This window comes from Mus pahari, chromosome 22 (genome assembly GCF_900095145.1).
Source record: "Mus pahari chromosome 22, PAHARI_EIJ_v1.1, whole genome shotgun sequence".
Lineage (NCBI taxonomy): Eukaryota > Metazoa > Chordata > Mammalia > Rodentia > Muridae > Mus > Mus pahari.
In genome coordinates this window covers 50,047,014-50,062,214 of record NC_034611.1, presented here as the reverse complement: position 1 = coordinate 50,062,214, position 15,201 = coordinate 50,047,014, and the positions used below count along the sequence as shown (strand labels likewise).

Genomic DNA, 15,201 nt, shown 5'->3' with positions numbered 1-15,201 from the left:
CTTCTGCTCTAATATTGTTCTAGTAATGGCAACTGACTCCTGGATTTAATGTTTGCCTTATGATATTAAAAACGGAAACAGGGTGCCAAATTCCAGGGTACGGTTTCAGATTCAGCACAGGATAACCCTCAACATGGGTGACCAGCTACAGCAGCGCTTCTCAACTTGAGGGTCACAAACAACTCCTTCTCAGGGGTTGAATATCAGACATTTATATCATGATTCAAGACAGTAGGAAAATTACACTATGAAGTAGCAACAAAATAATTTTATGGTTGGCGATCACCCTAACATGAAGAATTGTATTAAAGGGTGGCAGCAGTAAGAAGGTTGAGGACTGGGCTGGTGCTCTTCCGAAGGTCCAGAGTTCAAATCCCAGCAACCACATGGTGGCTCATAACCATCCGTAACAAGATCTGACGCCCTCTTCTGGAGTGTCTGAAGACAGCTACAGTGTACTTACATATAATAAATAAATAAATCTTAAAAAAAAGGACCATTGCACTAGGGAATTTACTGCCACCTAGTGGCAAGCTGTGCTTACTGCAGAGAGGCAACCAAGAATATCAGGTCTCTGGCCCAGGTACTGCAACAAGATGCTGACTTGGGAGAGGAGAATCTATTCATCACACACATATACACCTGTTTGCACAGATTAGTGCCAAATTAATGTAACAGAGAAACTAAAACCAACAATTCCCGAGTTCTTTGGATTTTTTTCTTACTTTTTTTTTTTTTTTTTTTTTTTTGAGACAGGGTTTCTCTGTGTAATCCTGGCCGTCCTGGAACTCACTCTCTAGACCAGGCTGGCCTCGAACTAAGAAATCCATCTGCCCCTGCCTTCCAAGTGCCGGGATTAAAGGTGTGTGCCACCACTGCCTGGCGACTTATTTATTTATTTATTTATTTATTTATTTTGCCTGATACCTGTTGGTTGGCTGGCTACCCACTCGCCTGCACATCTGATCTGGGAAGAAAGGCTCATGTCAGACAGCCTGTTTCCTCAAGTTCCCAGTGCAGGCCTGGTGCAAAGGAAGTGAATGTCTATTGACTTGAATATGAGAGAGCATTTTAAATCCAAATTTACCATCACTCAGAACGTGAAAGGCAGAACAAGACAAGGTTAAGCAGCAGTTTATTTGAATACTCTATGTAGTAAACATTGGAAGGGGCGGGTGAACAAGAAGAGGCTCCTTGGAGAAGGGCCCTGGGTCGAGTTGGTGACATGTTCACAGAGCGGTGGATGCCCGGAACTTCTGCGTCAAACAGAACACAGCGGCTGTGAGGGCCGTGCACTGGCGGGCCAAGAGTTTCACGCTGAGGTCATGGTAGCCTCTCTCACAGGTGAGTTTCGCAGCCTCCACAAATTGGTGGTAGGTGTATACCACGTCCCTCAGGTTCCCGGCCACTTCTCTGTGCCGGGTGGAGCAACGGCTACAGTCTGTGAATTGGAAGCAGAGGCCGGCCAGCTGGACCAGGTGCTGGAAAGTGACCCGCACAGCACCCTGCATCTCCTCGGGGGATTGGTCCATTCTGATCACGTGTTGACAGCTGGCTAGGAGCTTCTGTGAGCCCATGCACAGGCGGCTCCTGCTTTCTGAAAAATGCCAGGTGCACTTGTCAGGGGGGTGTTTGTTTCCAACCCCCCAGGAAGCTTCTAAGATGTCCTGTAGCTCCAGCAGGCTCTCTGTGAGTTGGACAAAGCCCTCAGGGGCATTTGTAGGAGTGGTTTTCAGCTGTCTCAGAGCCCTGGAGCAGTACTCTGGCCAGATGTGGCTTTTCCTGGACAGGGGTGTGGTGCAGCTGTAGGCACGGGCTGCCCTCCAGGGCAGGGTCACCTGGCTTCCTGCAGAGGGTGGGGAGGTAAGAGGGGCAGCAGGGTGTGTCTGAGGGTCCCCGTCTTCTTCCTCCGTCTCAGGCTGCAGGCCCCGGAAGCACGTGGCGTAGGAAAACTGACATCTGCAGTGCTCTATGCCAATCTCCGCAGGGGCCACTTCGTTTATTCCAGAGAAACTGAAGGAGGTGACCCTGCTGAGACTGGTGGAGCCTTCGGGATGGCTCTCTGGGGCAAAGCACAGGAACGACCTCTCAGGCGGAAGGCAAATGATAGGACTGTCCCCTTTGCTTCCTGCTGGTGAGCCATGGCCTGAATCTGCCGAGCGGGGCTCTTCTTGACACGGTGAAAGCTTTGGCAGGGACGGTACTGTATGGACACAGACCTGCTGAGACGTGCCCACGGGGACCAAGTCTTCCCCGATCACACGGTCAAGCTGCTCTGCCTTGATTATCTCTGGAGGGAAGGCTGATGGAATGGTCTGCTCCCCAAGTAAGAAATCAGGGGCCAAGTCCAGCTCTGTCAACAACTCCTGCTCCTGGACTTCTCTGTTGTCCCCTTCAAAGTTGGGTAAGGTTTGGCCTGTCCCTGTTGCAGGAGGCTCTGAGCAGAAGGAACAGTTTATTTCACCAGCTGGAGCACTAGCATCAAGGGCCTGTGGGACGTTATCTAACCTGTCACCCTTGGAATCACCCAGGTCCCCCCCAGATCCCTTCTGGAATAGGTTGGGGACATTTTTGTGTATAACTTCACTGTCACTGTTCAAGGTCAGCTGTCCTTGTTGTACTTCATCTGCAGCCAAGGCTGTCTTTTCCGAATTCACTTCACATTCACTGCTGGTAGGCCCATCTCCAGGACACAAGGGCCCTGTGATTTGGGGAGTCACCTCTTGTATGTGATTTATTAAAAAGGATTCCGAGTCTATTTCTGATTGTACCTCTTCCAGTTCTGATGTGTCTCCTTGAGGAACATGGTGTGGCCCTGGGCTATCTGGATTAGGGTCATCACTAGAGAGAGGGAAGGTGCTGTCCTCAGGCTCTGCAGTGAGTTCTTTGGGGGTGGCACCACCTGGGTCTTGACCTGGAGATACGACTTGAAAAGGCCTGACTTGAGCAGCCTGTGGGCTGGAAGAACCTGGGTTGGAATGATGGGGGCTGTGAGGAATGCTGGCTGAGGAGGAGCCATCCGTGGTGACAGCCAAGGGACTAGCCTCAGGATTCTCTGTGTTGCTGGGGTCAATTCGGAGGCGAATGGCAGAGATAGAAGACACTCGGGAATCAATGACTGACTTGGTTTCCATGGTCTCTGGCTCCATCTCCATGATCCTGGAGGCTGGATTTGTGTTCTTTGTCTCCCTCAAGGAAGCCAGCAGTCCCAAGGCCTTGGTCTCCAGGAGGCCCGGCTCACCTTGCACATCCTGCAGGGAGGACACAGTTGGGGAGGGGGCAGTGAGGGTCAGGTAGGGCTCTCGGTCATAGTAGCACACATCATCCGTGTTCTCCTGGGAGGTGGATACCTCCAGGGGGAAGGAGACCTGGGAGGTGTGATCCGTCTGTAGGAAGGACCTTCTCTTCCTCAGGGACTTGGCATACTTCTTCACCCCTCCCTGCCTGCTTGGCTCTCCTCCCTCTGGGCCTGGATATAGGCTTTCCTCCGAGCCACGGGTTCTAGACTGACTCTGCAATCTCATGGCACTAGGATCAGCAGCTCTGGGCCCTGCAAATCAAGACAAGGAAAATCACATTAAGCACGGACAAGCAGAGGGGTAAGAAATGTTGGCTTGTGTGGACTCAAGTCCTAAACCTTGGGCAAGCTAAATTTTCTCTTCTCCAGTCTCCTCACCTGGCAGATGAGGATAATGATCGTGGTAGACATTTGTGGCGGCCTGTCTAAGACCCACTTACAGCCTTTTAGTTAGAACACGCCAAAGTTCTTTTCAGGGTGTGACACTTCCCCAGTGGTTGAACTCTGGTGGTGATCAGTGGTGCTGGAGATCTAACTCAGAACCCTATGCATGCTGGGTAAGAACTCTAACACACGGACCATAGTGAATTTACAACAGTGAAGAGATGAGATTCACAGTCCAGGCTACAAATTCTCCAGCATCTCAAAATCAGATACACACACACACACACACACACACACACACACACACACACACACATATTTTAAAGGTGTTAGAGAGATGGTTCAGCATTTAAGAGCATTGGCTGCTCTCCCAGAGGTCCTGGGTTCAATTCCCAGAAGTTCCATGGCACACAAAACCATCAATAAGCTCCGCTTCTAGAGGATCTGACACCTTTTTCTTGCTCCTGTAGATACCACACACACATAAAACAGACACGTATACAGAGAAAACACCCATAAAAACAAAATTAATTTAAAATAAAAAAATAAAAATAAATGTGATGGTGCATTACACATGTCTCTAATCTCAGCATTGAGGAGGCCCAACAGGTTTAAGGCCAGCCTAGGCTATCTATTTGAGTTTCTAGTCAACCTGGGTTACAAACATATGAAGACTGTGCAACTCAATAACTTAATGATAATAATTAGATGTCATTGTTTGCAGCCATAATGCCCTGACAATACAGCCAAGGAATTCTGGGGCAAAGACCTCCAGCCTGGCTGCCAGTTCTTCAGCTTGCTGGCAGCCCGCAGGCTTGGTGTCTGTCCAGCCTTTCTTCATGGTGATGTTAACTCACACCCATAGCTGCTGCTGCTTCTGCTGACACTTTTATTTTATATGTGAAGGGTGTGAGGGTGCATTGCTGGGACCCTGTCCTGAGGGGTTTGCGCTCGATGGAATGATCTTCCTCAGGAGAAGCAGCGTGTGAAACAGTCTTAGGATTTGGACAGGAGGAATCAAGATCATATGTCAGTGAGAACTTGGAGGCTCCTGCACTCCGACCTGCTTGTGTGGGACCTTATCAGATTCTAGGCTGCCCCTCAGACCTGCACTGTCAGTCAGAACCGCTGAAGTTAGCACTGAGGAACTGACAGACTTGAAACAAGGTTCCTCAGGCGATTCTGAGGTGCAGCGGTGTTTGGGGGTGCTGCCCTGACTGATGGTAAGAATCTGTAGAGCTCGGTGTGACTCAGGAGAGGGACTGAAACCCAGGTACAAGAGTCCCACTTCTAGACTCTGTGCTTAGCACCACACGGATCCCCTGCCTGTGAAAGGGTATCTCCTATAGGACTAAGCTCTGGACTGGGTCCCCATATAAGAGTCACACCTGCCGGTTGTAACCACAACCCTCATCCTGTTCCTAGAGTAAGGGCTAGCCTAGCAGGAGTCAGGGAGAGCCCAGGAGGAGGTTAACTGGGTTGTCCGGTAAAGGGCAGCATAACCCATTGCTGTTCTGATCCCATGGTCAACACAGAAAGTTCCAGGACAGCCAAGATCACATAGTGAGACAACAACAGGGAAAACAAAGGCAACAACAACAACAACAAAAACCCCTATAATCAAGTCAAGGTAGATAGATGGTGGTGAGTTCATTCATTCACACCTTCCCTGCACACAAGGAACCTTCTCATAACCATGCAGGGGAATGTGTAACTGCAGGCAGTACCAAGGTACAGGCAGAAAGCCACCACTGCTGGCAGAACCCATGACTGAAATGCACAGCTAGCCCTGGTCTGGTAAACCTGGAAAATGTGGGAACCCTCGGCTGAGGCTGGACAGCTGATGGGCAACCATGTGAAGACAGGGCAGACAGAGTAACAAGTTCACAGGCAAGCAGAGAGGAGGGATAGGGGGAGGGAGCAGGAAGGGAGGCAAACAGGCAGAGGGCACCACACAGAGAGGGCGCCCTCAGGAGCTGAGCTTTTCTGCCAACAGCAATGAGAACCACAAGAGGGCAGTATCAGAGAGGCACAGGAGAGGGCTGAGGCTCAGACCGCCATGTCTGCACTGCTTTCCAGGGTTTTTAACATCAGAGAGTAGAAACCTTTTGTACATATGTGTGTCTTGCAAGATTTTCTGGTTAGCTCAGGAAATCTCTCTGTGTGAAAAGACTTTACATTGGTGTTTGTTTGTTTGGGATCATGGATTATAGATTAAAAACCTCACAATCTTAGTTGGGAAACATATAAGGGACCCAGCCAACAGATCCCCAACCTTCTGATGTCAGGGACCCCTGGACTCCCTAAGTCCATCAAACAGCACTGATGGCCCATCTCGTTGCTCCAATGACCAATTTCAGTGCCCAGGACCCGTGGTGGCACAACTATTCTCTCTACTGGGCACTCCATTCCTTTCTTGTGAGTCCTGTCCACCTGACAAGGCCCAGCCCATCTGACACCTCTTCTGGGAAGCCTTTCCTGGTTCCCACAGCAGAATGAATTCCTCCCATGGCCCCCTGCCCACCATTCTCCAAACCTCCCTTGCCGCCCCGACTCAAGGCCACGAGGCTTATAAATTGGTCCATGGACTCAAGAGTAGAGGAAGGCTGCGTCTTGCTCTCCAGCTGGCCCTGGGCTCTTAGAAGCCAGCTAAGGGGTAGAGACCTGCTGGGCTGGGGGAGGGGTGCCAGGGGCTCACCCGAGAGTGTGTCTGGCGGCGTGAGTTTGTCAGCTGCATCATAGTATTCCTCATCTGAGCTGCCACCCTCAAAGGCCAGCGGGGGCAGTGCGGGCAGGCCCAGGGTTTCCAGCATGGAGCTGGGTTGAGCCTCTATCCAGCCCTGCTGGCACCACGGGGCAGGTGCAGCTCCCTGCCGGGAAGCTGCGCTCTCTGAGCCCGAGTCACTCAGGTGGCTGCCGGGAGAGACGCTGGAACACAGGTTATAGTAGTCAGTCCGGCTGCCCTCATACAGCCTGGGGTCTAGCCTGCCCATGCTCAGTTCTGGTCCCCAGCTGCAGGCCTCCGAAGCGAGGCCCTGGGGACCTTCTATCTTCTGGCACTGAGGGTTGGCATTCTGGCCCAGGTCCAGCAAACACAAGAAGCCGCTGGTCTCGACCCTGCTGCTTTCCTCTTTTGAGAAGCCTGGTGGGCCAAAGTGGAAGAAGCTGGTCCCGCTGGAGGAGCACGCGTCTAAGTCGTCTTCTTCCAGGGCGTCCATGGACTCACTGGACCCGCTGGTCCTGCAGCCTCGGCTCTCGGTGTTGGCGGAGTCCGATGCCTCAGATTCAGCACTGTCTGTCATGCTGCTGGCCCCGCAGGTGCTTGGGCCTCTTCTGGTTGCCTCGGGTGTGGGGCTATCGCCAGGGGGCTGCTCCTCTCTAGCAAATGGTCTGCAGAGGCTCAGCTTCACCAGGCATCGGTCAGAAAGGGGCTCCAGCACACAGTCCACTTCAGAGGACTCCTCTGAGTCACTGCAGGCCCTGGACTCGTAGCCTGTGATAGACGGGACACTGAGGGTTAACAAATCAACATTCAGATCTGACAGACACCTGCTTCCTGTTACCCTGCTGCAGGGGGAACTACAGAAAGTGACTGACCTAAGTCATACTAGATTGACTAATGCCAAGACCCAAGGAGAACACACCACTGGGCTACCTGTCCTTCATCTGTCTGACCCATCTAAGGAGACAGAGTGAGTGCATCTCTTCTTCCAGGGAGACCCCTCTGCCTGACAAAGAGTGGTAGATATCCACTTGTTTTTCCCTTGTACTCCCAGCATTTCCTTAAATACCTCTTCTGTGGTGTTAGAACAACAAAACCATATGGGGCACCAAATATCAAAATGCAAACTAGATACTTGGCCTCTCCCTGATACTCCAGCCAGAGAGCAAGCGAGTGAGACCCAAGGCTGCTAGATGGCCTTGGGGACTCTGCTGCGGTGGGCCTTTAGGACAGTGGAGATGCATCTAGGTGTGGGTACCTGGGAAGACTAGGTACGATGGAGAGAGGTAGCCTCGGGGCTAGGCTTCCTGTTTTCCTCCCAATGGCCTCTGGGACGATCTCCTAAGAACATGTCTCTGTGCACTGCTTGATCCTTTCTCCTTGTTTCTCCTCCCTACAGGGACGAGCTGAAGTTCTCTCAGGAGGGATGCTCGTAGTGTAGCCTTGTTGCGCCTACCATAGAGAGACCCTGATCCCTCTCTGTGTGTCCTTATACTGTGGCTCTGACCCTTCCCTTGTTGCAGCCGTGTACTGGCTGGTTGTGCGTGTCAACTTGACACAAGCTGGCGTTATCACAGATAAAGGAGCTTCAGTTGGGAAAATGCCTCCATGAGATCCAGCTGTAAGGCATTTTCTCAATTAGTGATCAAGGGTGGGAGGGCCCATTGTGGGTGGTACCATCTCTGGGCTGGTAGTCCTGGGTTCTATAAGAAAGCAAGCTGAGCAAGGCAGAAGAAGCAAGCTAGTAAGGAACATCCCTCCATGACCTCTGCATCAGCTCCTGCTTCCTGAGCTGCTTGAGTTCCAGTCCTGACTTCCTTTGGTGATGAACAGCTCCTTGGTCATGATGTTTGTGCAGGAATAGAAACCCTAAGAGCAGCCCTCATGGCTAGTCCGTACCCCACCAGACTGGCTGTCCTCTGCAGCCTTCCCCAACCTTGGTCTTCTGTCATGAACCACGTTCCTTCTCCTCAAATGAGCTCCCCTTTATCATCTGCTTGGCTCCAGGGTGTTTTCAGGGACCAAGCCTCTGATGCATTATCTCGGAACTGTCTCTAGTGCACAGTTCTTTCCACCACACCCTCCAAACCAGCGTTACTCCCACTCTGTGCTGTTTCCCTGACAGGACCTTGAGCTATTCCTCACTCATAAGTCCTTGGCAAAAGCAAAGGAGGAGTAAGTACTCAAAGCGCATCCCCTCCTAACTACAGCTGGTAGGTTTCATATGTGTGCATTTGTCCACCCATAAGCTCAAAACAGAACAAATCTATCCATGCTGGACATGTACAAGCCATTCTTTGTGTCATGGCGACTCCACAAACACAGTATGACAATGACACACTAAAATATGAATTATGGGGGTACAGCTCAGTGGCAGAACATTTGACTGTGATATAAATTACTATATTTATATATAATGTCATATATAAATTGTCACGTGTTGTTAGCTTTTGCTAAGTGCTGACTCAGAAAACAAGAGATGGCCCTTCCATGCAAATATGTTTATTTTGCATTTCCCCCAGAACTCTCTGCACTGGATCAGGCTGGCCCATGCTCTATCACAGGGGAAAGAACAACAAACTGCTAAGGGTCTTAGAAAAACTGTGTTCCTGAGAACAGCCAGAAGGCAAATCGTTTCAAACCAAGGTTACTATTGTTTATCTCATGCTATAAAAAACGTCTGCAGTGGGAACAAAAAACCAGACACTTCTCCATGGAGAAGACATTCTGCCTGGCACCCTCTTTATCAACCAGGGTTTACAGACAACTGTCTTTACCAGGCTTCTCCATTCATTCCTGTTGGATAACCGAAGTGCCGGACCTGATGCTCTGCTAGACGTTTGCTGCTTGCGGTCTTTCTTTTACTTTTGGTTGCTAAAGACTAATAAACTCACTCATTCAAAACTGAAAGCATTGTTCTCAGGACCAGTCTCTATGACAATGACACATGTCCTGAAAGTATTGTTCTCAGGACCGGTCTCTATGACAATGACACACGTCCTGAAAGCGCTGTTCTCAGGACTGACAACAGGATAGATAATCTAGAGTTTTACCTGAAGAATATGGAAGGACATGGCAGTAACATTTTGGATTTTTGGAAATATAAGAATGTGCTTTCATTGTAATATCAGGCATAGGGATGAGGGGCTGCTTCGGACTGTCAGCAGTGGCTGACTCACCTTGTTCTCTAGCAGTGGCATGGTTTCCCAGCTGCAGAGAGTTTCCTCGATTGAGTGATGTTTGGAATTCTGGAAACTTTTCAGAGGGCACATAAATGCTAGAGCCCCAATAGGGGGTTGTTGATCATTCATGGGGGCTGGTTGTGGTTTATTAGTAGTTGTTTGTACTCTCTGTCTCTCTCTGTCTTTCTCTGTCTCTGTCTCTCTCCTTTATCCTTCTTTCTCTCCTATCTAGTGATAGAGGGTGAAATCAGGGGGATAAAGGGTGGGAAAGGAAGAACCCATGAAATAGCAAAGACTGGCTACAGACATGTATAGGTTATATATAAATTATATTTTAATTTATAAATTATATAAATTAAAAATTTTATAATTTTTAATTATAAAATTCATGTATGAATTTTAGTAAGCACCAAGGGTTGTGGAATCTATCCCTGTGGTTACCACAGATAGTATGGATGACTGCATCTCTTTTTCCAGTCATCTGCTCTGGGACGATCTATGCCTATTTTGCCCATGTGGAGGAAACACTATATATAAAATGGTAAGATCCTGAGCACCGCTGGCTACGTCCACATCAGCAATTCCATGCTGGCAGCGGGCAATGGTGGTGCTGGTGGGAGTGTTGGGTACTTGTTTCAGGTCAGGGTTTCCCCCTACAGAGCAGCTGTTAAACATCATCAGGACCGCCTTGGAAAAGCCACATCAATACAACAGCTGAAGCAGAAGTCGGATGGCAGCTGAGGCTGCCTGGGGACCTGTCTGTCTCCCCTGTCCTTTTATTATTTTTCTGTCCCCATTCGACTTTATTCTTTACTTGGTATAAGGTCAAGTCTCTTTTGGCTCCAGGTATCCCTTTCTTCTAAACATGTAAGGCTGAGAATTTCTCTCACATTTCAAGAGAATAGGAAGAGAGCAAAAGCACGGCGAGAACCAAGCCGCCCACATCCTAAAAGTGGCGTCTCCTTTTGCTGAGAAATAAGATACAGTAGATCTTAGAGACTGTTTTGGGAAACTCTACAGGGAGTCAGAGACCTAGCACTCCTTTGCATTTAGGAGAATTCCAAATACCAAGAAAGTGCCTCTAATATTTAAGAAAGATTAACTGCTTAGTTGGAAACAAACAGGCCTGTCCTGACCGGGGAAAGACTCAACACCTCACCTTCTTCAGCCGACACCCGGTGCGTCGGCCGTCTGTTTCCAGACCAGAGGAAGACAGAGTTGGCCGGGTCCACAAACAACCTGTAGTACCCAGCAATCAAGCAGGCCAGGTCTTTTGCACTGCTGGATTCCAGCAACAAAGTCAGAACCTGTGAAGGCAAATAGAAAGTTTCTGTTTGTAGAGGTCCCAGATACAACAGGGCCTTATGGGGCCAAAGGGAGAAACTAAGCCAATGTCTGCAGACTGGCCCCTAGTGGTCCATACTCTCATATGTTGCCTCCTTTCTTCCTATCCTCTGTCCCACCCCACCCTACCTGCCCCTCCCCCCAGCTAGCCCCTAAGACAGGACCTCTCACGGGGAAGGGTGGAAGAATGACAGAGAATGAAGACATGGTGGTAAAAACACAGTGCCTTTCTTGGGCACAGTGGATGAAATCAAGGGAGGGAACAGTGACCACAGGACCTTCCAGAAAGGCCCCAGGCTGGGTTCTGCCTTCTCCTGTGATAGCTCAGGTTTTTAAGGGTCTGGGTGGATGGGGCATGTGGGGTGGGGTAGGGTGGGATAGAGGATAGAAAGGAAGGAGACAATGTATACATTAGGCATGAGGGACCCACTGTGCGTCAGGAGGCACCCTGAGCTATTTACTCATTTCAAAGAGTTCACCCAACAAACTCTGGGTGCAGAGTTTTTCAGTCATACACAGGGCCCAACAAACAGAACCAAACCTTGTCAAGAGCGTCTTGGGATGATGCAGGCTCTAATAGCCGCTCTCCACTTGAGGCAGATCCTTTGAGCCAGATCAGCAGTGGGCTTTCCTACTGCGCAAAGCTCAAAGCTCGTGTAAACTACCCTCGAATACTTAACACCAAACTCCAGGAGCCAAACTGAGGACCCCTCTCTTCCGCTGTGAGCCGGTTACCTTAACGTCCTGAAGGTAGACCTTGACCATGCTCACTTTCTCAGACTCTTCTGTCAGCTCCACGCGGCTGATGTTGGCGAACTCTGCCAGCGTGGATATGATGTTGAGCTTGCTGTTGATGATCTGGCTAATCCCGTACTTGGCCCCAACCAAGAGGGCAATGTAGGATTCTCTATCCTGTAACTGCAGACGAGTGGAAGGAAAATTGGTTTCTATTTACAAGCTTGTGAAAATACAAACACACTGCACATGACAACATCTCTCTCTACAACTTTTTCTTTTTTTTTTTTTTTTCCGGAAATGGTTTTGCTGTGTAGCCCAGGCTAGCCTCATGTTTACGGTCCTCCTGCTGCACTCTCTGGAGTTCTGGGCTTACAGTGTGTACCAGGTATTGCTTCTTTCTCTCTCTCTCTCTCTCTCTGCTGAGTCTGTTTCCTACATGCGGCCCTCATCACCACTCCCCGAGATTACACCTCACGGGGCCCACCCACAGCTAAATTAAAAATAAATTTACCTCTTATAAACTCTTTATTTTTTTTTTACTAATTGAAATTATGTGTATAATAAGTGTTTCTGTGTATTTGTGTCCAGTGCCAACAGAGGCCAGAAACAGGGTGTTGGAGTCCCTGGAACTGCAGCTACAGTCCAAGGTAGGTGCTGGGAACTGAACTCAGGTTGTCAGCTAGTGCAGTACATGCTCTTAACCCCGGTAATCCCAGCACTTAGAAGACAGAGGCAGGAAGATGAGCTCTAGGTCAACCTCAGGCAGCAAGTTTGAGGCCAGCATGGGCTGCATGAGACCCTGTTTCTCCTTCTTGAACCCAGACTAAGCTAGTAATAGTGGATCTTATCTTTCTGCCCTTCTCCTCCAACAGAGGGTTAGCTTACTTCATCCTTGAGGGCAGAACTTATAACTAATTAAGCTCTGCTTCCCTTAGCATCTTCCAGGCCAGGGCCCAATAAATATCTGCCAAACTGCAAATATTCAAGGTCCCGGGCAAGCAGGAGTCTATGGTTGTCTGGTACATACCATCAAAGTGGCATTGAAGACTTTCCCACCATATGTCTTGAGTTCCCCAAGGATCTGAAGATAATTTAAGCGTAGCTGAGCAGCAGAAATAAGTTGCTTTAAGAGACAAAAAAATAAAAAAAAATAAAAAACATTACTGAAATCAGAGTTATTTACTTGCCTAAAATCTAGGCATCTAGGCAATGGTGAAAATGACCCCCCCCCCAAGATTTCACAACAGAAAGCTGGGTGGGTCAGCAGAGGCTAGACTGCCTTACCTTCTGCCGGGGTTCCAACAGATTCTGGTTTCTCTTCATGTGGAAGCTAATGGCTTTCTTGATGTCTTTGCCTTTCATATTTCGGAGTAAAGTTGGAGATATAAAATTCTCTATTCCCCAGTCTTTCCTGCCACGAGACATTGGAGACAAGGAGACTTGTGTTTACATTGCACTTGGTTCTAACAAAAAGCCAATGACACAGAATTCACATAATTCATATAGAGCTCTGATATACGGCAATTAGGAATACCTTTCTCTAGTGGGAGGAAAAGAGACAGGTAGAGGTGTAGATACAGAAAGAGAAAAAAGAAAGAGAAAGAGAAAGGGGATGTCTATGATATTTGAGTAGGTTTGGCCCCTGAGACTCTGAATGCTTGGCCCATGGGGAGCGGCCACTATTAGGAGGTGTGGGCTTGCTAGAGTAGGTGAGACCTTGTTGGAGGAAGGCTATCACTGCATATGGGGGGGGGGCCTTTGGGGTGTGTGTGTCTTCCAGTGCTCAAGCTCTGCCCAGTGTGGAATCAGAGCCTCCTCCTGGTTGCCTGAGGGAGACAGTCTCCTGCCCATCTTTGGATCAAGATGTAGAACTCTCAGCTCCTCTTCCTTCGCCATGTCTGCCTGCACGTTGCCATGCTCCCCACCATGATGATAATGGACTGAATCTCTGAAACTGTAAGCCAGCTGCAATTAGATGTTTTCCTTTATAAGAGTTGTCTTGGTCATGTTGTCCCTTCACAGTAATGAAACCTGAACTAAGACAATATCCATATCTCTTCACTTATCTCTATATGTATATCTCTCTATTAAAGGAGAGAGAGACAGAATGGGGGGTTTTCCCCATAAGCACACAAGATACACATTATACACATACTGCATTTAGGACCTCCTGACTGGCCTGGAAACTGGCTGGTCTCGGTATGGGATATTTCATTAATCAAAGCAGAAGTTCTCAATCTTTCTTTTAATTTAAAATTCCATTTCATTCACATATTGTGTGTCTATACTAAGTTAAACTTCTAAAAAGGGGAGCTCAAACTGCTGTATTTTAGCAAGTGTGTACATGTGTAGTGATCAGGGGACAACCTGTGGGAATCGGTTCTCTCTTCCTACCATGTGGGTTCTGTGGACTGAACTCAGACTCAGGCTTGGCTGTAGGGGCCTTTACCTGCAAAGCCTTCCAATAGGCCTGTTCTCAGTCCTTTTAATGACAAAAATATGTGGCGTGAGCATCCACATATAAGAACAAGTCTCCCACCCTCTGCTAGGGAACAAACTCAGGGCCTTGCGTAGGCTAGGCAAGCACTCTGCCACTGAGCTATGTTCAACACTCTTGCCACAGAGCGCACCTGCCAATCCCGAGGCTAAGCTTTAGAACATTATTCACCTAGAAGCCTCAGAAGCCCCCTAAAGTTGCACCTTGACTCATTATACCACGGATCTGTTCTATTTTTAAAAATCTGATTTCTCCATTTGATTTTGATACCCAGCCAAGCTAGAGCGGAGACCTGGGGAGGGGCTTAGCATAACGGATGTTGGTTCTCTGAGCTAAGAATCAAGAGGAACATGGATCTTAGGACTTGAAGCATCCCCCATTTGGAGGAAGGCATAATGCCAGAGCCAATTGGTTCACACCTGTTGGGAAAATTAATTTCCAAGACATCCCTGCCTTCAGAAGTTGTCAACTAATGGCTTCAGACATTCTTTCAGGGACTGGAACTTTACAAGGAGACTCTGTGTTACTGCAAGAGGAAATGGCTTCTACCCAGATAGGGAGCCAGACTGGGTAAAGGGAAATGGATGGAGAGACAAAGGCAGATGGGTGAGTTTCAGCTTTCTCTGGAGTCTGGCCATCCTGGCTAGGAGCCAGCAGTCCCAAATGTGACACAGCTGCCACCCCCTGCCACTCACTCTATGTACTTCAAAGAGATCTTCTGTGGCTGGGCACAGGCATAGATCCGCTCCTGGATGTGCAGGGCTGCAAGCCGGAGGGCAGAGTTGCACTTCATCTCCACAGCAAAGCGCTCCTGGAGTACATCACTGCAGCTCTGCAAGAGATCACACAGAGCAGCTAGGCAACAAGAGCATACACACTGCACACACACACACACACACACACACACACACACACACACACACACACACACACGCGTGCACACACAGTTCTGCAAGAGATTACACAGAGCAGCTAGGCAACAAGTGCATACACACTGTACACACACACACACACACACACACACACACACACACAC

General features: G+C 49.0%; 1 protein-coding gene across 4 annotated transcripts in view; it reads right to left on the bottom strand.

The window, feature by feature from the left end:
- Nucleotides 1–729: 729 nt before the first annotated feature.
- Frmpd1 (FERM and PDZ domain containing 1) overlaps nucleotides 730–15,201 on the bottom strand; it is a 108,320-nt gene continuing 93,848 nt past the window's right edge. For 3 of the 4 annotated variants that reach the window (XM_029533334.1, XM_029533336.1, XM_029533335.1), the window contains exons 10-16: nucleotides 14,861–14,997; nucleotides 12,953–13,079; nucleotides 12,696–12,791; nucleotides 11,666–11,848; nucleotides 10,746–10,893; nucleotides 6,381–7,175; nucleotides 730–3,550 (exon numbers count right to left, since the gene is read on the bottom strand). In XM_029533334.1, coding sequence (XP_029389194.1) covers nucleotides 1,230–3,550; nucleotides 6,381–7,175; nucleotides 10,746–10,893; nucleotides 11,666–11,848; nucleotides 12,696–12,791; nucleotides 12,953–13,079; nucleotides 14,861–14,997 — 3,807 coding nt within the window. In that variant the 3' untranslated portion in view covers nucleotides 730–1,229. The remainder of the gene's footprint in view (nucleotides 3,551–6,380; nucleotides 7,176–10,745; nucleotides 10,894–11,665; nucleotides 11,849–12,695; nucleotides 12,792–12,952; nucleotides 13,080–14,860; nucleotides 14,998–15,201) is intronic. The other variant, XM_021222267.2, reaches the window with a different exon arrangement.